The sequence below is a fragment of the Neopelma chrysocephalum genome, unplaced genomic scaffold (genome assembly GCF_003984885.1).
Source record: "Neopelma chrysocephalum unplaced genomic scaffold, ASM398488v2 Primary Assembly neopelma1_97390, whole genome shotgun sequence".
Lineage (NCBI taxonomy): Eukaryota > Metazoa > Chordata > Aves > Passeriformes > Pipridae > Neopelma > Neopelma chrysocephalum.
The window spans coordinates 4,564,793-4,588,292 of record NW_020926031.1 but is presented as its reverse complement, the minus strand read 5'-3'; the positions used below and the strand labels follow the sequence as shown (position 1 = coordinate 4,588,292).

The following is a 23,500-nucleotide window of genomic DNA, read 5'->3' as shown; positions in this document are numbered from 1 at the left end:
TGGCACCCTCCGTTCTTCCCATTCTGTCTAAGCAAAGAGGATGAGCATATTGAAATTATTTAAATTTTATATCTCTCTGTCGCAACCGTTCAAGAATGCTGTCTTTTTAAAGAAATCCGACTCTTTTGTTAACCACTAAGTAAGTGCAGGTTTGCAAAGCCATGCTAAACAAATCTTAATTCTAACAGCATTTTACAATTTTATAGGTCATATGATGACAAAGGTACAGAAGCTACTTTCTGAATTAAGCATTATTACTGCCTCCTCATTTGCAACTTCTTTATCATGGCACATTTGTTTCTTATTTCCAGTTTGAATAGAAATTGGATAAAATTCTGTGCCTAATATCTGCTTTTCTCTCATTTAAAAATAAACTCTGGATCAAGCATGACAAAGGTAGTGGGTTATGTCCCAGCCTTAACTTCTGTCCCTTGCTAAACATTGGGGAAGATCATGTTCCTGTTATATTCTGTAAAAGTTTAAATTAAATTAACTGCAGTTTAAAGATTGAATAACCAACACCAGCTTTCTGGAGAGAAGAAATGGAAACCTTAGTAAAATTACGTGGTCACTAAGTGAGTGCTCTTCACTTGGTAAATTTTTCTCTTGCCATATCTTTCTTCCATTGTTTGCATGTTTACACTGTGTTATCACAGATAACCTCACTCTGGACATCATTAAAATAGCCATAGCATTTCTAAAGGAGAGGCTAATGATTTCTTTCAACCCAAAGGTCCTGTTCCATGGCAAGGGGTAATATAATATTCATCTTATTCAGGCAGACAAAAATGAGTTAATCACTAACCTAGAAAATCATCTGTTGCCTAGGCACCGGTGTCCATAAGCCTTTTTCACTTAGCTGGTACAGCTGTTGTATTGCACCAGTCAGTGATGACAAGGAACCCAAACGTAATGATACAGATAAGACAGAACTGCTGATTACCTCTTCCTTCTCTGTTCTAGGAATGCCCAAGCTGGATGCATCACGTCTGATGATGTACCTTCAATCAAAAAGTTACAACTTGCCAAAGAGAAAGATATAACTGAGTATCTGCCACAACAAACCAACTTGCATGTAAGTGCCTCAGATGAATTATCTGAGGAGTTCTTTGCCCCAGTTTTTATAAATGTCTGTAAACTTTTTTAAAAAATGAGGCTTTCCAAGTACTGGAGGATGTCCAAAGGGTAAGTGAGAGCTATAGATTACTTCATCTAATGTTAGTCATGAGGGAAATAATGTGGACTTAGCTCAGGAGAGTTTGAGTGCACCTTGTACGTGTGCTCCTGGAATAGAAGGAGCTTTTCTCTCTTGCAAATGAAGGCATATGAGATAGGGACTAAAAGATAGAGTAAGACAAGCTCAAGGTTGACATATTCCCAAATTTGCACCAAGAATAATAAACATAAATGGACTAGCTTGTTAGCAATGGCAGATGGATTCATAATCATTTGGATTCTTTCTGACAAAATTCCCCAAATTTATACCTTAGTCCAACTTTCAAGGGAAACAGATGGCTGCAGATAGGGGAGACTAGATAAGACTGGGGTCATCCCTTACAAGGTCTAAGGTTGTGCAGTCTCAGAACAGTTATGATTTGTGAGCAGACATGAACTTCCATCTTCCCTAAATGATGATGTGGGCAGGTGGCACAGGAGGGTACTGCAGCTCAGGAGTTAGTAGGAGTCCAGAAGTTATGCTGTCTCTGATTTTGGTGATTCACATGGCAAATGTGGTGAGCTCTCCAACTGAGTCGGCAGAGTAGCAGGTGGATTTCAGCGGCATCTTGCCTGAGTTCTGCTAAAAGGTCACTGAAAAAGATGCTTCTTTGTAAAACATTTCCATTTCAATGAATCAAGTCTTTCTGTTGAAAGCGAAATGTTTTGCTGAAAACCTGTTGTGTTGGAAAACTCCCAGCCATTTCTTTCTCGCCTACTCCCATAGAGAGGAAATGGGTTGTCTCCAGCCTTTGCTTCCTCTTCTGATGTTTCAGCCATTCTGTGCTTCCCTTTGTGCCCACTCAGGGTCTATCTTACAAAGCACACATCTGTTTAATCATTGAAATATTTTTTACTGGGAAGTGTACAAGATCTTCAAAAGGTGTGAAGAGAAAGAAACAGGACTACTCAGTAAAAGAGAGACACAGTACAGATGTGTGATGCGAGTATATCGCCAACTGAATGGCAAAATTCAGCCTACCTTTTCTAAAGGACACAGGTCTCTTCAATTCCTAAAATACCAGTTTGCACCAGAGATGTTTGACACCATTTGATTGCAAACACTAGTAAACCATTTGAAGACCTGGGAAAGTTCAATAACGGGCCAAACTTACCCCTAATGTTACTGAATTAAACCAGAGGTAATTTTGGCTATGACTGAATTTGACTTGTGACTGCAGAGAAACATGTGAGATACTCTCATTTGTCATGAAGATACTAGCCAGGGAATTTAGCCCTTTTTATTTTTTACCTTTGTGTATCACTTCCAAATGCCACTCTCTGTGAGTGCGTCTATTACTTGTAAGCATTTACTAATCATTTGTGAACAAATGTTAGCATTTAGTTTGGTTCCATCTGTCATTCCTAGTGGCGGTCTGTGCCTGGCCACGTCATTGCACAGAGATGTGTTGGTGACTTTTTCCCCTTCCTGAAAACTCAAACTCTTTGGATAGAAGAAACATATTTTTGAACCATTTTAAAATAAGTTGTCAAGGAGGTCTTATTCTGGTTGAAAGGATCAACACCCCGCTAAGGCAGAACTGTTCTTTCCATATGTAGAAGAAAATCTTTTCAGGGTCACATCCTGTCTGTGTCTCCCACCTAATCATTCAGGGCTGTTACTGCAGTGTACATATGTTTATCTGAGCCAGCAGCATGGCATGCCAGCATGGGGTCCGGTGGGACCGCAAACTCAGCCAGGAACCAGGGGGGATGTGTAGGCCCAGGCAGCATGTGCTTGGCATGAGCAACAGTTTTCAGCTGAACTTCACCTTTCCTCCTCTCACCAAAAAATACTGTGAGGTAGCTGGCACCATGTGATTTAAGATTTCTAAGCAGCTTAGAAGAGATTTAAAAAATTAAGGAAAGGGTCCTTTAAAATACAGGCATTGAGTGTGCATGGCCCTATGTCAAGACTCGCAGGACATCTGGCCAAAAAATTCATAAAGTTTGTAGAACGGCAGTTGCATATTTCCATTTTGTTTTGAAAATTGTGTATGCTGTATATCCTACAAATCTTGTGTTTTAGAAGATAGGCTGTCTTTATCCTGTTTCCTGACTGCTTCATTGCCCACTATCCCAGTTCATCACTTTGGCAACAAATGACTGCAGGGCCTACATTCATTGCCTCATTACATGCAGCACTGCTGCTCCCAGCTAGCACCCATCCATGCTATCAAACTGAAAGCCAGTTTAGACATGTCCTTCACCTCTGTGGTTACATCTTTGACTGTTTTGTGGATCTATGAATTATCATAGAATCAGCCAGATTGGAAAGGACCTCTGAGATCATCAAGTCCAACCCTTGATCCACTACCACCGTGATTACAAATACTTTTAGTTTCAAACCCTGGGCACTAGATGTATGCTACATTCGTTAGGGGTAGGAAAATGTGTTTTCTTCTCCTTCAGTATGTGGTCCCTTTACTCTCTTACAAAAATAGGGAGAAATTTTTAACAGTACTTTTGTGCCTATTTTCATGATTGTCATGAGTCAAAATATTCAGCTTAATTAGTTTAGTTCAATAGAGTGCTTCAGCTTCAAATAGCACAGGAGAGTGTGGACAGTAAAATTTATGTCTTTGATGTTGCATTAGCTTTTTGAGAGATAATTTTGGTAGAAGGCTATTTCAGTGTTTTTGAAGCTGTCAAAAATCAGGCCTTTATAGCTCAATGGAACTGAAAAAAATTATGAGTTTTTTCCTATACTTGCCTTCCTACATTTCATTTTCTCTTTGTTTCATCTCTCTCTGCAGGTTCAAGGGAGCAGATCTTTCCATGTTTCAAGCCGGCACAGCTCCACAAAACAGCTGTGCCAATTATTTCTAGTGAGGGACTGCCACTGGGTGTAAAGCTGCTTGTACTGAAGTTGCTGCAATTACTATCATTATGTTATTTCTTGGCATGGAAAGGAAAAAGATAAGTGAGTGTTTGGGGAGCTTTGTTTAAGTGCAGCAGGCCGCTTATTCATGCAAACTGCTGAGAGCCACTGGGAAGTAAGCGCAGTGAGGACGGTGAACTTCTTGGAAAACCACATCTCATATTTAATTTGGTAAGGAGACAAAGCCATTTCTTAAGGAAACCTAAAAAACTCCAGGTCTGCCAGTTCATTCAGAAAGGAAAAGCATTTTTCAGTGCGTTAGATTAACACTGCAGTACCTATTGTGCCTTTGCTTTTATGCCACTTACAGAGATCTTTTCCACAGCTCCTGCAGGAGATACTTGTGTAGAGCCAATGCTCAGAAAAACCATCACGTTTACCTCCATCTGAAAAACTATTTTGAAGATTTGTTTCAAGTGGTCTGTAGTGCTATTCACAATCTGTTCCTGAAGCTGGGAAGGAAACTCTTCTTCAGACACAAGATTAGAGTGATCTGAAAGAAACTTGTTTCGTCTGGCAGCTAATGACTTAAATTTGATGTAGTTTAGGGTACACAACATGGTCCCCTCACACGCAGCAGGGCTCCTGTACCTGTACATACCAAGCCAAGGGGCAGTTCAGTACCCTACAGCCAAATGCTGTTTACATTTGGTCTATATTGCAACCCGTTCAACATAGCACCTCTTCTGAAGACAATTTTTCTTCATATAATTATAGCAAAGTTTCAGCGTGCCCAGGGAGCCGCACAGAGGCTCCAACAGCGGGTATTGCCTCAGGCTGCCCAGACCTGCCCAAACGAAGGGCCAAGACCTGCCAATTGCACACCCCTGGCACTGCTCTGGCTTTGCCATTGAACAGAGACAGGACAAAGACTTCAGTTCAACACTTCATCTCACACATTCATTACACATCCATTCTTCACAATATGGTTTAGTCCTTCACAATAAGGTTTCAGCCTCATGATACGGTATAGTGGGCACAGTGGTATTTGGTCGAAGGTTGGACTTGATGATCTTGAAGTGCTTTTTCAACCTTCACGATTCTATGATTTCTGTATTTTCCTTGTGTGAGCGTGACATGAAGCCGCGAGGAAGGTGCCATGAGGTGACAGGACAGTGTGAGAGGTGCCACTGGCAGCACAGCCCGTGCGACACCCAGCACCGCCTGAGGTGAAGGAGGAGCGGGCGTGCCTTCACGGTACCCCCGCCGAGGGCCTTTCACCCCAGATGTATATTTATATTTATACTTATATTTATGTTTATATTTCCATTTATATTTATGTTTATATTTATTACTTGTGTGTTTACTCGTGGCCCCACACCCCGGCAGCCAGGGCGACTGCGCGGGGACAGCCCCAGCCCCAGCCCCAGCCCGGCCGGCACCGCGCCGGTTCCTGCGCCGCGGAGTTTCCGTCGCCGTGTCCTCCGCTGCCCCCGCGCCGCGCCCCGGTCACCAGGCGCGTTTCCATGAGCCGCCTATAAACAACATGGCGGTGGCGGCGGCCCCTCTTCCCGCCCGCGGTCTGTAGGTGGCGCGGCCGCCGAGGGGACGCCCGGGCGGTGGGTCCGGCGCCGCCGCCTCAGCTGCGCCGCGTTCCGCGCTCCCCCTCCTCGCCGGGGCCGCGGCGGGGGCGGCCGGCCTGCGCTCCGCTCCGCCCCGCCGTGCGGGGGTGTCTGGGCGCTCGGGAGCGGCTCGGCTGCTGCAGTGCCGCGGCGGCGCTGAGGGTGCCCGCGGGGGCTCCGCGTAGGAGCGCGTGGAGTTTCGGGTGCCGGCGGCAGCTGAGGGGCGGCCGGGATCGGGACCATGTCGCTGCAGAGCCCGCCAGCGGCCACGGCCGCCGCAGAGCTGCCCCCCGGCCCTGGCAAGGGGCTCCCGCCGGGCGCGGAGCTGAGCCAGGGCAGCACCGCGCCTCCGTCAGCCGAGGAGGGCGGCGAGGAGGAGGAAGGAGAGGAAGAAGGGGAGAAGGAAAAGGAGCGAGAGAAATTGCCGCCCATCCCGTCGGCGTCCACCGCGGCTGCCAGGGTAGGTCCCGTCAGCGCCCGGGCAGCCGCCCCCGGGACCGGACCGGGGACCAGGACCGGCTGTGCCGCTCCGTGTTCGTTGGCTGTGTTTGCCGCTTTATTTGGGAAGGGAGAGGGAAGGGAGGAAGCATCATGTTCGTTTTCTTTCATGTTCTTTTCCGTTGAGAGGCTTTCATTCAAGTTTCTTAAAAATAACAAGTGCATCTGTAAGCAGTGACATAATGAAGCTATAAATTCTCCATCCGCTTATAGTTCTTTAACATTTTACAACGGTCTGCTCTGTCGGGTTAGTCATGACTGAGGGTTTGCAGCACTGGTGAGTGTTCGTTAAGGGTTCTCGGGGGTGGAGGGCTTGAGCGCAATACACTTAATGGCAAGAGAGTTAGATGAGAAATAGTTCTGTGTTTTTAACTTTTTCTTTAAAAGTCTTTTCTGGTTTTTACTTTGTGTTGAAGCAACGATGACAGAACGTTTTGATGAAATCATGAATGAGTTAACGCGGGTAAAAAAATGGGAGAAGGGTGTTTGCCAGGAAAATTTCATTTTAGAAGCCTCCTTTGAGATTTTTAATTAAACTGGAGTTGTGATTTTCTTTCTGCTGACCATACAACGTTACAAAACATAAAATTTTCCTGGCATGAGTTGAATATCTTACATAGCTTGGCGTTAAAACTTGGGGCAAGTTGCTTCAGTCCAACAACAGAGCAAAAACGTTACTAATCCTGTAGTTAAGTAATACACTTATGAGATTTTAGTTCAACAGTTTTGATAAGTATCTGACTTACTAGAAATTAGCATTTTACATAATTGGATGTTAAAAGATTGAGCATATAATATTTATGAATGTCGGGGAATAATTGCAATGTTGAACTAAGTAATCGTATGCAAACTACAAACTCCTTGGAGCAATTCTGCCAATTTTATGTTTTGCCTAAACGTTCCAATCTCCTGAAAGACTTTCAGCTTTGCAAATCTGTCAGAATGTGGAAGACTGTGTTTGTTCTTGTGATTCAAATACCAATGTGGTGGGACAAGTCTGTAACGGACAAGCACCCAGGAGTTATTTTTACCTTTGAAAATCTCCAGGCTTTGAATGGCAAATACCAGTCCCTTAGAATAAAGATACAAGTGATGGCGTAAAATGTGTCAGGCTTAGCTCAGCTGATGAAAAATGTGTGCACCTGGTCAGCCGTGGAGAATCCCAACTGCCTTGAAGAATCAGAAGAACTTCCTTGTAGTGAACGTCCTTCATGTACCTCTGAACCGCTGCCCACAGGCACAAGTTCTCTAAGTTGACCTGCTGCAGAGGAGCTCAGATCTGGCTGGATGTCACCGCTTGTCAAATGCAGGGCAGGGCTTGAATTTACAAAGAGCTGTATATGGGGTTTGATAGTATGTTACAGAGAGGGAGAGAGTTTTGTGGAGAGATGTCAGAGACAATTCCATAGCCCTGGGTTTCTCTGTAACAGAATGATAGTTTTGATTGAATTACACCAAACAGGGAATGCTGGTATGCTTTTGCAAGATCTTTGATTTGCTGTAAAGAGGGTATTGGACCCTTGATCTGCTAAGCCCCAGTTGTGACCAGCTGACACATCTAATTCCAGGGGTTAGTGAAGTATGTTGTGACATTCATCTTACATAGCATGATTTTAATACAAATTCTTGAATTAAAAATTCTAATGGAATAGCTGAAAATGAGTTACTTAATGCTTGTTTGATTTCTTTCTTTTATTTCTAAGGAACATTGTGGAGATTTAAATTAGTCCATGAATAAATTAACTTGATCCTGCAAGGAGTTCAGGCTTTTCTTATGGTCCAAATGGTGATTAGAAATAATGCACAAGGGGTAATGGTTTGGATGTCAGTATTCAGATTCTGAAAAGAAACTCGTGGGAAGGTAAATAACTTGCTCCCTAGTAAGCAGGAACAAACAGAGATTTCTGCGAAGCAAAACCAAAAGCTACACCTTTCAAGCTATGAATGGAAGGGGAAATCCTGCTTCTTGTGTAGGCTGTTGCATTGTCAGTTGCCTTTTGGTAATGAGTGTCCTCCATGTCTTCTTGCACAGGGAAGAAAATCTTTTACTTTTCACTAGTCTTTGCTTGCCACATACATATGAGTTTTAAATAAGCAATGTTAGGGCTAACATAGGATTTTCAAGAAACTCTTCCAGACGGTCTTTTGCCTTTTCTCAGAGGGCAGTCTGTATGTGCTCTTTGCAAACTGTTTGACTTGTTTTCACCATTTAATTTCACTTCAATAATGAAAATCATAGATCTATAGAATATAATGCTAGTACCTCTCCAGTCTTATGAAGGGTGTAATGTTTTGGAAAACTTCCACTAAGAAGCCAACAGAGTTGTGAATTATTAATATGCTCTTAAAACAGGACTAAAGATGACTTTGATCCACTTACTCCCTCTAATCATACTCAATCCTTATGGTGGGGAGGGGGAAGGGGAGTGCATGTTCAGTTTTCTGATGGCAGTATGTGTGTGAGTCTTAGGCTCAGAAGCTCAGTGACCTCTTACAAAATTTTGTAAGTATGACATGATGCTGTGCTCTTGTCCTAGATCCTTGACAACCCCAGGAGTTGTCAGAGTTCCTCATTAATGAGCATGAAGTTTCCCAGTATTCCTCCAGAGCCTTCCAATAAAGCTTTTGTCTATTTGTTTGTCCATATGTTTGTCTTTGTTAGACCTGCACTTGAAGCAGGATGATGGAGTTATAGCATGTGCAATTTTTGTTCTTTATGATCACTTCTGAGGGAGGTGGCATTAAGAAGAAAGTTTTTAAATAACTGTTCACCTGTAGTATTTTAGTGGCATCGCTGGAGTAAAACCTAGAAAGCTAAGTCAGTCAAAAAGGGTGTCACAATAATTTATTTAATAAATCTCATTTTCTCAATTATCTGTGCTATCTATTCCCTATTCATCATAATTTGGCTAGTCTGAGCTTCAGAGGTTTTCTGCCTGGAGCATACATTTTGTGACAGAGCAGATTGACCTCAGATCTGGATTTGTTTAAAAGTTCTTTTTCAGTCAGTGATCATAGAATCATAGAATAGGTAGGGTTGGAAGAGACCTCCAAGATCATCAAGTCCAACCCCTGATCCAACTCCAATTACTATATCATGGCACTAAGGGCCACGTCCAATCTCTTTTTAAAAACCTCCAGGGATGGTGAATCCACCACCTCTCTGGGTAGGCCGTTCCAATGTCTGATAACCCTCTCTGTAAAGAATTTTTTCCTAACATCTAACCTAAACCTCCCCTGGCAGAGCTTGAGCCCATGTCCCCTTGTCCTATTGTTGGTTGCCCGGGAGAAGAGACCAACCCCCGCCTGGCTATAACCTCCCTTCAGGTAGTTGAAGAGAGTGATGAGGTCGCCTCTAAGCCTTCTCTTCTCCAGACTAAACAACCCCAGCTCCCTCAGCCTCTCCTCATAGGATGTTTGTTCAGTGATGATGTTCACATGCTGGGTGATTTTTTAAGAAGCATCTTTATGATATTTCAAAGATTGTAGAACAAAAGAAAAAGTTAACGCAAAAATTACTGTGGTAGTTACATTTTATTTTTGAATGTTTGTTTCATACAAGGAATTTGGAACTAGAAATTGAAACTTGGTACTTTTAAAGCTAGAAGTCCTGCTGATTGTTCAAGTTTGTAATGTACTGAGTTATAAGCCATGGAAAAATAGCTGTTTGTGCCACAGTTATTTAAAATTCCTGGCAGTGTTCCAGCTTGTGCACACTGTGGTGTGGTAGGTTTGTGGGCTGTGTTATTACCCTCCTGGTGGTATTTCAGGATGTTGTGGTGGAAGCAAAGTGCTTTCCTCAGAACTCTGGCTGCATGTTGTAGTTCAAATTTATTTCTCTTAAGCGGAAAGGGAAATGTACTGGCTTAAAAATTTTGATAGGATGTTAATTACTCAAGGGTTTTTATTCTTGTTATGGGAATTAAAGTTTTGATTTGCATGGAAACATTTTTTCCAGCTGAGAGCAGAGATGCCAGATATCAAACAAACGAGTCTTTAGGTTACTGTGAGGCTGAAAATCATGATGTGCAGAAAGAGTGTGTATCTTTTTTTAAGTTGACCTACCTTTTCCTGATATCAACTGATGACTTGGAGCTGATATGAAAATTAAAATCTTCATCATGTGACTTCTATCATCTTAGGCAAACCCCTTAACACACCCATACTTTGCAAATTCAAGAGTAAATAACTATATCTAATAGCACCGAGTGTAAAACTAACTGGCGCAATCTTTTGGAAGTCTGTTGTGTGATTTCACTTCTATTCATTGTTAAAACACATTAGCACACAACACTTCTTAGCAGAGACTTGTGCAGGCTCCTTGTGGCAGCACCTACAGGTACTCAAGTAGAGTTCCTTTTAGCACTCCTCTTAGCATTTGTGTTAACAAATGTTTGCTTGTTAGCCTTTCTTACGTAGCAGCAGATGCTGACAATTTGGAATCATTTGGGAGTTTTACCCAGATAGTCAGTATTTGTTTTATTAGCAAGTTAGAATTTTTGGCTCTGCATTTCAAGTCTTGGGAAATTTTTCAAGAATACTTCAGTATATTAGGGTTATTTGGAAAAAGGAGTATGTGACACTTTCATCTGTTTAAACTGAGCTGGATGTAGGGAGGAATATAAGAGGAGTTAGACATTTGGATACAGACAGTTTGAATATTGCCAGCATTCTAATTGTATTGTGTTTTCCTCACAGTAATCCAAGGATATCTTCACATCCTGCAAATTAATACTTGAGGTTTTTTAATGTAATGAAAAGGAATTTTATGGTGTATCTCCTGATTTAATTTGAAACAAAATTGCAGAATCATTATTTATGTCTCATTTGGTTATTAGCTCTCTGATTTCAAGATAAAAAGTATTTAAGAGAATTCTGTGTAATACCTCACTAGTAAGATTACTCTTGCAGTAATGTATCAGCCCTTTATAGCATGCTGTCATCTTAATTACAGGGGCTGGAGGGAGGAGCCAAAAATCAGTTTTCCACTTTCAGCAATTTCATCACAACTATCAACCAAAAGAAAGAAGGCATCGGAAACAGAAATTCACCTACACAACTTGTTATACCCAACATCAAAACCGGTAAGAGAATAAAAGCCCTGTGTTACTTAGTTACCAAGGTAAGAAGGTGCTCAGTTTCCTGCCAATATTTGTATTGTGGTAGTGCCAGAAAATCTAGAAATCTAGTTTTTATTAAATTATGCTGCGTTGTACATTGTACACGCAGGCAGTGATATATATGATAGTCCATCCTCAATAGAGGTTGTGTCATAGAGACAAGTTGGAGAAGAAAAAAACAAATAGACCTGGAGGATGAAATAATCATCTGAAGTTAAAGAAAGTTACTGATTCAGTAACTATCTGCAGAGACTCTTTGTCTAACTGCAGTCAGGCAGTGTCTCTAGAAATTGTGTCAGAATTTTGGAGAACATTTTTCAGTTGCCATCTGAAGGATGTCAGGGATGAGGCAATCATAAGGCTTTTAAGGGAGACAGTTGCTGAGAGATGGTGTTTTTCAGTGAAGATGAAGGCCAGTGCTGACACAAAATAAAATGCACAGGCAAAGACTGATAAGTTCTAAAGAACTTTAAAGGCAAGAAGGAAGGTTGTTGTGGTATGATGAGGTAAAACAATAACTGATGAAAGGATAAAGTGGAGCTCTATATTCAGTTTGGTAGGCTAGAATCATAAAGCCTAGATGAGATGATGTTGTGGTTAGACCTGGAATTTTTATTAGTTTTTTGGGCTAGGATATGGAATTTCAGTATTTTGGGACTTTTACGAAGAGGCTGAGCAAGTCCCTTTCAGCCTTATTGTGTTGTGGTTGGCTAAGTCATTATAGCACTCAATGACTTTGAGGCTAGAAAAAAAGAAACTGTATTAAGAGATGTATCTCAGTAGTGTGAGTTAAAACAAAACTATTGACAGGTACTGTCAGTTTCAAAGTTGTGCAGAAAAAGGTGGCTCATAACTTGCAGCACTGGATCCTTACTAAAAGAATCTTTGTATCTCTTCTAGCTGTGCTGAAAAACTAGAAGTCAGTGCAAGATTTTTTTCTTTTTTTTTAAATCAATTTTTGTTATGGGATAAAGACGTGCTTTCTACTTCCAAAACGAGGGCAATCACTGAAACACAAAAGGCAGTTTTGTTTGAATGATGTATCAGACAGGATTCTGTGCTTTGCTCAAGTCACTTTGTACCACACGGTGGAAACCACAGTGGCTGGAGATGGCCAGTAAAGAATTCTCCCACTGCTGCATAACATACCAGAGTTAAGGTCAAAGCGATGTTCTTGAGGGCAATATGTGGGGTAAGGCAAAAAGAAGATGCTGCAAAGCAGGTCAGAGCTCTGCTGATTCTTACAAAGTGGTGTAAAAAAGCTGGAAAATTACCTTCAGGTGGCCATTGCTCTCGCCTCTGTATTTTAAAGAACTCTTCATATGTGAATTGCATAGAAGCAATTGCACTATTGTTGCAATGTAAAAGTCCTCAGAGAAATATTTTGCCTTTTTCGGATAACATTATTTTCCTCAGAAACTAAAAGTGACCTCCTATCAATATTAACTACACAGCTGCTAGCCTCTATACCAGAAACATGCAGGCAGTTCATTCAGACTCCAAGCTGCTGTCTTTCATTATTTAAGCCTTAATTGTTTACCGTCCAGCTTCTGTCTGAACAGTTACTTAGTACAATCTTAAGTTACAATATGAAAGCCTGATGCTTTATAAAATTTAGGACAAAGTAAAATTAATATTGGGTCAAGCAATGTGAAAAATGCAGTACCCTCTTGCAGAATTCATTTCACTAAACAGAAGAAATATGCTCCTCTCCTGCCTTCCTGCCTTTTTTTTTTTTTTTTATACCTGGCAAAAATGGTAAACTGTAAACACCTTTCTCTGTCCCAGTTGTAATTACTGCCTCATAAATACTTAGTTGTTAATTTTCACCACACTAATGCATGGCAGTATTTATTATAGTCAAGGATATATTCTTGAAATAGAGCTCAGTGTGTAGAATTGAGCAGATATTCTGGTAGTTTCAGGATCAGAGTAACTTGCCTATATAAAAACATTATTTTTAGCAACAGTGCAAGGTGAATATTTTGAGGCAGTATTGTATAGAATAAGTAACAATTGAAACAGATGTCTCAGTTAAAAATGCTGCTTTTGCTCTGGCAATCAGGAATAATGCTTAGTTGGTGTCTTGGCGTGTGTTTGTTTATAAATATATCTATCTCTATATTTATATCTATACATGTGCTATCTCTCTGAGCACGTGTAGATATATATATATGGGCATATACTGGTAATACTTTAGTCTTGAGTTAAAGGATATTAATTTCACTGAAAACAAAATTATGGAAGAGGTAATGCTGGTAAATACAACATGAAAGCTAGGGAATTGTTTGTTTGCTACATAGCTCCCCATATAACAGGTCTTCTAATGTAACAGTGGTCTGGTATGAAATTTATATATTAAATAGATTGATCTAGTTCTTTTCTAATGTTACAAATACAAGTAAGTTTTGTTTGCTTTAGCTACCTTGAAAATTTTTATCTGCCAGCGGCTGTGTTCATCACCATGAAAATAACTACTGTTCTAAATTCATTTACTCTGAGCTTCCCTGTATTACTCAATTCTGCTTTGTATCAATAAGATTTTCTTCCCCAGAGTTTTTGATCATTCCTTAACCAGCCATGCATTGCTGAATCTTTTTACTTGACGTAACTGGGCAAGAAGCCAGAAATGATTGGTTTTTTTCTCATAATATTGTGTTATTACTGCTTATCAGCTAAATAAGTAAAGTTTCAAGTTTCTCCTGGATGAAACTTGTGACAGATCTTAATTAGTACTCTTGACTGGCAAATGAGCAAATAAATCTATTTACAAATCAACTTGAATGATGACAAAACATATTGAAGTTAACCCTATTTGTTAAACATATTATTAAAAATCAATTTTAGCATATCTAAATTAAACTGCATGTATTTCAAAGAAAACTGCATGGTTGGCAGGGTGCAGCTTTGCACCTGCAGCCTCAGTTTGCTGAAATGAGAAACAGCTTCTGTCAGCAGATGTGTAAAGAATATTTTCCTCATTTCAGTGTATTCAGCTGGTTATAACTCAATAGGTTATAATTCAGCAGGTTATAACTCAATTTTAAAATCCATTTAAAATTGAGAAGATAGAATGAGACAAATGAAAATGGCTTGTTATTCTCAGAATATAAAAATAAGACAAAGTCTTAGTTTCTTTGAAGTCAGTCCATCCTGCTTTCAGGAAATGATGCACAATAGCAGAGCACTTGCATGGTGGGATTGTTTGGCAGCTTGGCTTGAATTACTTTAGTATGTTTTCTGCATTGTTTTTTTTTAATTAGTACTTTTCAAGTAGCTTTAAATTCCAGCTGCGAGAATGGACAAGGTTCCATATCTGTAGTTGATGCCATAGTCAGGGGATTGAGGGCAGTTCTGATCTGTTACCCCATGAATGGTGGCTGAGTTCAGTCACAATGACAGTTTCTCTGTCATTAGCATGAGTGAAAAGAATCTGCTTTTGGGATGTGGGAATTTTGTTAGCATCTTTTCCCTGCTGTGATAAATGGAGTAGGGAGCAGAGTAGCGATACTACTTTTATGTGTAGTTAATTTAAAAAAAAAAACACTTCTTGGAAAAGGCTTAGAGAGCTCTTAGACATAAGGATCCTTCATAGAGGATTTTTGTTAAATATGTTTGACTTTTGACGACAGTTTTATTTTATGTAGTGTCTTTTATCCCAAACATATGTCACAATTCATATAAATGCTTTTAAAAATGTGCAGTGTAAATCAGATTTAAAAAGCACTTTGAGGATATTTGTCATAAAATGAGTGTTGGAAATGCCCTGGAAAATTTTTTTCATGTTTTGGATGGTTTTACCTTAGCTTGCTACCAGACACATGCCGAGCTGCTCCATTGCTCCCCCTCCTCAACAGGACATGGGGAGAAAATAAGATAAAAAAGCTCATGGGTTGAGATAAAGACAGGGAATCCACTTTCCAATTACTGTCATAAGCAGAGCAAATTTGAGGATGTTAATTTACTGTCAGTTAAACAAAACAAAACAAAACCAAAACTCAAAACACCTTCCCCTGCCCTGACCACCCGCGCCCCCTTGTTCCCAGTCTCAACTTCCCTCCTTTTTTCCCCACTCTACTGCCTCCTTTCCTCCAAGTGGCACAGAGGAGTGAGGAATGGGGATTGCAGTCAGCTCATAAAACTTGAACTCTGCTACCCTTTCCTCCTCACCCTGCTCCCCTGCTCCAGCATGGGGACTCTCCCATGGGATACAGTCTTTCACAAACTTCTCCAACGTGAGTCCTTTCCATGAGTTCCAGTTCTTGAAGAACTGCTCAAATGTGGGCCCTTTCCACAGGGTACAGTCCATTAGGAATGGCATGTTCCAGTGTGGGTCCCCAAAGGGCCACAATTCCTGCCAGCAGGTGCTCAGGCATGGGCTCTCCATAGGCTGCAGGGGGATCTCTGCTCCACCGTGGTGCTGCAGAGGGATAACCTGCTTCACTGTGGTCTTCACTGGCCACAGGGGAATCTCTGCTCCAGACCCTGGAGCATCTCCTCCTCCTCCTTTTCCACTCATCTGCATCTGAAGGGGAGTTTGGTTTTTTTTAATCCCTCCTCTCTCTTGGCTGCTGTGCAGTGTTTTTTGCCCTTTCTTAAACATATTATCATAGGCATGCTACCAGTGTCAGTGATGGGCTCAGCTTTGGCCCACGGTAGGTATGTTTTGGAACTGATTGTGTCTGACATAGAAGCAGCACGATTTCTCCTCTAACAGCAGCTGCGCTATTGCTGAATCTTGCCTCACTAACTCGATAGTTCTCAGATCAAATAGAAAGTAAGGAGTAGAATAGGAAGACCTTGGTAAAGCACTGCTAGTTGTACTAGAATAGGCAGCCAAATTTATTGAGAAGAAATGTTTAAAGATGCTATTGTTTCACTAATTCTCTGTAAGACAAAAAAGTTTACCTTTCCCATTTAATTTATTGGAGGGGTTCTTTAAGGAGGCAGTAGATGATCCACAGTCAGCTCTAGATAAAATTATATGTCACAGTGTAGAAAAATGGACTGAAGTCTTGTCCTTGTATGACAGTTGGAGTTTGGTGTGGTTGTGCTTGAGATTTTTCATAGCTGTGGGAAACACCATTGTTGCAGTTTGTATATTACAATATTTAAAATCTATACTGTAAATACAATAGGGGGCAACACTGCTATTTCTTTCAATTAGTCAAAGTTTCCATCATGTCTGGAAGGTGCAAATAGTAAGAAAAATCCTTGTTTAAAGATGTAGGATCAAACACTGTGTTTTCTTTTTTTTTCTAGTTCCTATACATCTGCACTTTACTAACTAAATATTTATGGATATGATTGCATTGTATTTATTCTTCTTTACCTTTTTTTAGTGAGAGACCTACCACCTATTTGCCTCGACGTACGGCAAAAGCAGCGCATTTCTATAGATACATTACCCCAAGAACTGAAAGCACCATTTCCTCCTGAACCTTCCCTTCCCATTCGAACCAAAACTGTGAAAGATTTTCAGTAAGTTATACTGGTGTTCTGAAAAGTGTACTTTCTTTCTTTCTTTGGACTTTTTTTTCATTTTGACCTAGTTCATACATTTGATTTTGTTAATGTCAAATGACAAAGCAGTTGAGTGAGACTGACAAGAGTTTGGTTGTGATGGTGGGATAGATAACTCTGTTGCTGTGAAAATTATCAAAATTTTTTTTTTTCTACCTTGAAGTGTTGTTCCATGCAGAAAATGGCAAAACATATACTTCAGAGTTAGAAATTCAGTGGATGTTTAGTTTTGGAAAAAAATATGTGTGGCTTGGTGTAGACTGTAAAATCCCTTGCAGTCTTAGGTAATTTGTTTATACTACCAATTATTTCTCTTTTCCACGTTTGAAATTTTGTGCATTCAGTGAAGAAAAGGAATGCTTTTTGATTGTTCGGTGTGTATTTTGGTGGGAAAGGCAAGTGGTGTAAAGGAGAATTTGAAAAGTTGAGGAACTTGTCACTGACAACTGAGCCACTTTTCTCTGGTCTCCACTTGAACATTGAGTCATTGACCACAGCTCTTTGCAGCCATCCAGCCAATTCCTTATCCACCAAGTGGTCCACCCATCAAATCCATGTCTGTCCAGTTTAGAGAGAAGGATATCATGCAGGACACTCTTAAATCATAGAATCAAAATCACAGAATAAACTAGGTTGGAAAAGACCTGAGATCATTGAGTCCAACCTAATATAGATTTGGGTTGGAGGAGACTTTTAAGGTTCATCTAGTCCAACCTCCTTGCAATAAGCAGGGACATCTTCAACTAAATCAGGTTGCTCAGAGCCCCCTCCCAGCTGATTTTGAATGTTTCCAGGGATGGGGCATCCAGCACCTCTCTGGGCAACTGGTGGAAGTGTTTCATCACCCTCATTGTAAAATACTACTTCTTATACCTAATCTGAATCGACCCTCCTGCATTTTAAAACCATTACCCCTTGTCCTGTCCCTTTTAATCCTCTGCTATGAGCCCCTACTACCCTTCCATTGCCCCTCTCCCATGACTGCCATCCACCAGGAATGGCTAGGTCCTTCTTTGTTGGATCTGACAGCTGCTCCCTACACTGAGCGGGGTTTAGGTTTCCCCATGCTGACACTTTCTTGGACAGTCTGCTGCAAAGCAAGAGGAAGGGGCTTCCAGAGGAAGGCCTTGAACAAGTCCAGGTAGATGATATCAGCCATACTTCCATCATCCACCACCACTGTAACCCTATTGTAGAAGGCCACCACATTTGTCAGGCACGATTTGCCTGTAGTGAAGCCATGTGGGCTGTCACCAGTGACCACCCTGTCACGTGCCTAAGATTGTTTTATTTGAAATATTTGAAGAGAAATAAAATTTTGCAGAAATAGTAATGAATTTAACTAGTTTAGGAGCCTTTACAATTAAATAAATTAGTCTGAGAAATTTTATCTTGTGTTAGTGTAGCTTCAGCATAATTTTGTTCTGCTAATTATTTGTCTTAACATACTGAACTGTGACATTGTGAATTAACATTTTGAATAAAAGACATTGCTCAGGTGTATCAAACACAAACTATGCTTTTGTTCTCTTATAATACCATGATCTTTAAATGACAAGGAAAATGTTAGAAAGATACTGATATTATACTTGTCTGTCTTCTAAGTGTGCTTAGCAAGAAAAGTTTCAGTGCATTCTAGTCGTAAGTGGCTGAAAAGATCAGACCTTTATATTACCAGTATTTTAATGTATTCTTTCTAGGGATGATGTGGAAAAGTCTAAGGCATCGGGAGATTGGAAAGCTGTACATTATTTTTATTCTACAACATTTGATTCTTTCCTGGAGATAAATGCTGCATTTAAGGTAGAAAATAATTCATAATACTATTTAGTAATTACAGTGCTTTGCATCTTCAAAATGTTTACAAAAATATCAGTTGAAGGCTTGCAGGCGGTTACTCAAGGCCACTATGATCATTTTGTCACAATCTCACCTGCCTTTGATAGACAATCTGTTATTGCATTTCTTCATTGATTCCAGTTTAAGCAACTGTATTTCAAGTTTACGTGGAGCTTTGAAATTCCAGTATGTAATTTGTTTTGTGACGCTGTGACTGTGTGGATACTTTCTACACAAATTACAGTTTTAAAACATCCAAACTAATGCAGCTAATGTGGAGGCCCAGGCAAATCTGGAAACAGAAATTCTCTGTCCCTAAAAAAGGGTGGGATATGGGCTCTAGTAGAGCTGTTCATGTGTTGTGATGACATACTTGGTTTTCCTTGAGAAATAACTATATTTGTGTTTCTTAATTCATGCTAAATTATTATTTCCTGCCTATTATAGAGCAAACTGTGCTTATGATATTTCATATGGACAATAGGACCTGAACCTAGACAAAATAACCTGTGACTTTTAATTACTTTACAAATATTGAATGCTTAAAATGTCATTGCTTTTGTCTGATGATGGATCCACAACAAAGATAAAAGATGAAAGTTCAATGTAATTCATTATTTGAAGCCCTCTTACATTTTTAAAATAGAACGGCAAGGTAATGGAATTACCTGAATATTGCCAATGTGTCAGAGTACTGTTGTTTTGCTTCATCTTTCACGTATTAATTACAGAAACCTGTATTCTTTTGTTTTGATAAGGAAAATAGTTATATATGTTTTCTTAAACTGTTAGAATTATATTTTTCAAGGATAGATAAAATATTTGAAATATTTCAAACCCGAAATGCTTCATATATTATCTAACTTACAGAAAGATACCAATTCTCCATTTAATACCATTGAGGACTCTGGAATCGATGCAGAATTTGTGGATGTTGTCTATGATGCCTTATTAAATACTGTAAGTAGAAGAAAATAATTCATGTTTTAAAACATTGTAACAATTATTTCAATGAAGAAATATGCTAAGAAGCAATTTATACCAAAAGTTTTTCTCAGATATGCATGATTTCTGAAGAATCTCTCAAAACACACTTAAACCGATCCCACGAGAATTTGCCATAGAATCATGAAAGCTGCTCTAGTAAAATAGGAGGAAATTTTTCCTACTTGTGAAGCACAATTTATATTGTAGTAGATCTTAAAGGGCACTTTCAAGTTATGACATGACTTGTGGGACACTGCATGGTGGGAAATAAAGAAAATGTGAGGATGAGGATAGCAAAAAGTAGATACTGTGCCTAGTAAACAAAAGGTAGGAGTAATTTAGACATTATATTTACAGTTTTTAAGTTAGTTTATGTGTTGAAAGCCACAATTGGCTCAACCCCAAGCCTCAGCTAGTAATCTGTGAGGAAGATACTTAGGAGCTCAGCATCATAACACAAAAGATTTCTTAGCTGTCTTGAATCACAAGCAAAACAAACTTACTTATTTGTTACAATATCTTGTATTGAATATGTATAGTTACTTCAGAATTGATTTTTCCTCTCCTTTTTCCATAGCCTCAAGATGTTCAGAAGTCAGTCTTAAAAGGAATAATTAATGGTCTGCTACAAGAATGGACAGGGTAATTATAACAAACGTTTGCATTAGTGCTGTGTCAGCACTTAAACCCGATGTTTTGTCTTCATCGTTTTAGACAAAGAAAGAAAATGTTGTCATGCAACTTATTTGATGCATAAGAACTTAATTCTTTTTGCATGGCAAATCTGCTGAAATACATCTTGAACTCTGTCAGCTGACATTCAACCTCTGGGAGGCAGATCTAGACCCAGCCAAAATCTCAGCTGCTTGTTCCCAGGGCATTCTTTTGGACATCTGATTTGTGAGATGAGTTAAGGAATTTATTTAGGGTAAAACTTATTGTCCACCCCCCAACAGCAACTAGGGTAACTCCCTGATTTGAAGTTTACTTCACAATACCATTCGTGTGTGGCAGCAGCATAGGAAGAGCAGTGCAGGATGCAGAAGGGGATAGCCCAAAAGTAGAAGTTTTTCTGGGAATGACAGTATGATGATGAGTTCTTAGCATGAAGTAATAGAAGTGAGAATGCAAAGTTAATTCATAAAAAGATATAGCAAGAGACAATGCCTTGTGACTCACTTGTGATCCAGGCCTTGGCTATTTCTTTCTCCATTTTCTGCTACTTTTTCTGTGCTGTTGCTGCATGTATGCTTTTGGTTATGTGAAAGCCTTGATAAATGGCAAGATGTACAGAGGCTTCAGTGGTAGAAGTGTATGGAGAATTCTTGCAGGAGACATCAAAGATGGGGCAAATAAACTCATCTGTGTTGTGACTCAAGATAGACAATAGCATGGAAATGCCTCTTTGGAGAACCTATCATTCTTCAATTCTGATCACTATTTGACCTTCTCTCGTGTTATGCTACAAAAAACAGATGATAAAATAGCCTACTGCCTTTAGGGAGTTGTCAGAATCTGTAAATGTCTTTTTCAATTACTGAGTGCAGTGAAGATTCTTAAATATGGTATTCTGTACTTATTGACCAAGCAAAATAAAATCGTGTGTGATTTTATGACTCTTAATGTATGTAAATAATGCATACATATGGTTCTGTTTGTTATTTCATTCATTCATAGGCCACGAACAAAAGATGATCTTAGAGCATACTGTATACTTTTACAGGTAAGAAAAATAGTCTTTTTGTTTTAAAATGTATCTGCTTAACTTATAATCTATAAACCAGTATACTATGCAAACAAGATAATTTGTATAGCTGAGATACTTCACATCTATGGAAGAAGTGTAGGAAATGCATGATGGGAGTGGGACCTTAATGGAAGATAGTTGATGGGGAAAGGTTGCATAGACTAAAACTATGAACTAACAGACAAGTAATTGTTTCCTGTTATTTTGTGGGTTGAAAGAACAAATGTTTTACAATGTTATTTGTTCTTATTTCATCCTTATTCCCAGATTTGCTTTATTGGTATGCTGTAACTCTGAAAGTTTCAGTATATGCACTTTCTGATATTGCTGTAACTTTCTCCAGTGTTGCATTTTATCCAGCAGACTTTCTCCAGTTTATCTAACTGGCTGCATTGTCTGGTTTTTGTCTGAGTTCACCTATTACCTTTGCTACTATAGGTGATTTGCGTTTGCAGCAGATTTCCCCTTTAAATTTTGCCAATGTAGGTAACACCTCTCCACACAAAGAGTGGTTTCTACTGTTATTTGACAATATCAGATAGTAATTTAATTTTTTGAGACAATAGTTTTCTTCTTCGGGGTGGTATACTAGCTGTGAATTACAAGGGCTATCTCCTGCTGAAATGTGGGAATGTGTGAACTCAGATAAGAGGGACTGACATGCAGAGAGACAGAAGCCACAAGAATCCTTTTTACTGAGATGAAAAGCCCATCACTCAGAGAAGTGTAATTTATGTGCTACAATGTAAAGGATAATCCAGAAAAATACATTGGTTACTGCCTTTGGGCTACCTGTGGGCTTTCTTTTGGAAAAAAAAATCATACTTTTACAAGATAGCAATTATGTATTTCTTATTGGGCTAGAAGTGGCAAGTCAATTTTTCCCATAGTTTTACCTCTGTCACAGCTATTTTTGTGAATTTCTTTCCTGTGTAACTGAATTGTATTGGCAACAACAAACATAAGAAAAAATCCTAATGACTTTTCTCCTTTTATGCAGTTTATTAACCTAACACATTTTTTTAATCTTTTTCAGAATCCTCAATTTAGTAACACTTCTACTTATGTCATCTATGCTCACTTGCTAAGACAGATAGCAGCCTTAACAGAAGCTGACCATCATTTCCTAGTGCACTGGTCTAAAAAGTAAAAAAAAAAAAATTGAAAAAAAATTAAAAATTCCATTTTTAGGATTGCAATTGTTATTGTATTTCCATTGATGTTGACTGTTTTATAAATTATATGAAAGTTAATTTAATTGACTAAAGAGGTTGTTTTTGTTGTTTTCAAAGTACATATGGACATAGTCCACTAAGTGATACTGATTTATAGATGCAATATGTATATAATGTATAAAAATTAGTATCTTTATGCAAAAAAGCCTTAATTGGAAAAAAACTTGCCTAAGTTATTCTTCCATAAGACATGCAAAATAACTTGTGTGTAAATTTTTAGTTACATGTTTATATGGTATTATTAAAACAAACATATTTATGATCTTTGTTTAAATAAAGTTTTATCTTGCATAATTTGCAAAAGATATTGTAATGTTACTGTATTGTGTGAAAACTACAAATGAATTAGAGTCCTTGCTTCATAGTGTAATAGAGGTGGTGAGAGAATGTGGTTAGGGCATTAAATTTGTAATTAGTTGAAATAACTCTAATAGCACCTCACTAATAAAGTCATATGAGGGTAACTGCCCAAAGAGCAGCTTCCAAGTTGGTATGCAGATTGCTTTCCTTGTACTGACTGTGCAAAAAGTTCAGTTTGGGATAAAAAAAGAAGTTTGGCCATATTCACAATTCCCTTATCTCCTAGGGAACCTGTTAGTAAAAGATTTTATTTTCTGCAAGGATGGAAATTTTGGTAAAATATGATTTCTTTGAACTGGTGTTTACAAATAACATTTACACTCTTGGTTAAGGATGCAATAGGCATATCAAAACATCTATTAGAAATGGAAACCATTAAAATAGGAGAGATCTTGTTTAGAAAAGGATATTTTAACATACCTACATGTGTATTGTTGTGCTATTATGGAAGTGGTGCAACATGTAATTTAAAATGTGCACTTGTCACAAGCACTTGAAGTACTTTTCCTCTTTATTCAATAGGACCAAGTATC

At 39.2% G+C, this 23,500-nt stretch overlaps 1 protein-coding gene across 1 annotated transcript in view; it reads left to right on the top strand.

Annotated features, from left to right (window-relative positions):
• The first annotated feature begins 5,699 nt into the window (after positions 1-5,699).
• The window catches only part of HECTD2 (HECT domain E3 ubiquitin protein ligase 2), a 37,725-nt gene continuing 19,924 nt past the window's right edge, over positions 5,700-23,500 (top strand). The window contains exons 1-8 of the mRNA XM_027672231.1: positions 5,700-6,118; positions 11,111-11,240; positions 16,619-16,757; positions 18,500-18,602; positions 19,509-19,598; positions 20,203-20,267; positions 21,303-21,348; positions 22,409-22,518. Of these exons, the coding sequence (XP_027528032.1) occupies positions 5,900-6,118; positions 11,111-11,240; positions 16,619-16,757; positions 18,500-18,602; positions 19,509-19,598; positions 20,203-20,267; positions 21,303-21,348; positions 22,409-22,518 (902 nt within the window). The 5' untranslated portion in view covers positions 5,700-5,899. The remainder of the gene's footprint in view (positions 6,119-11,110; positions 11,241-16,618; positions 16,758-18,499; positions 18,603-19,508; positions 19,599-20,202; positions 20,268-21,302; positions 21,349-22,408; positions 22,519-23,500) is intronic.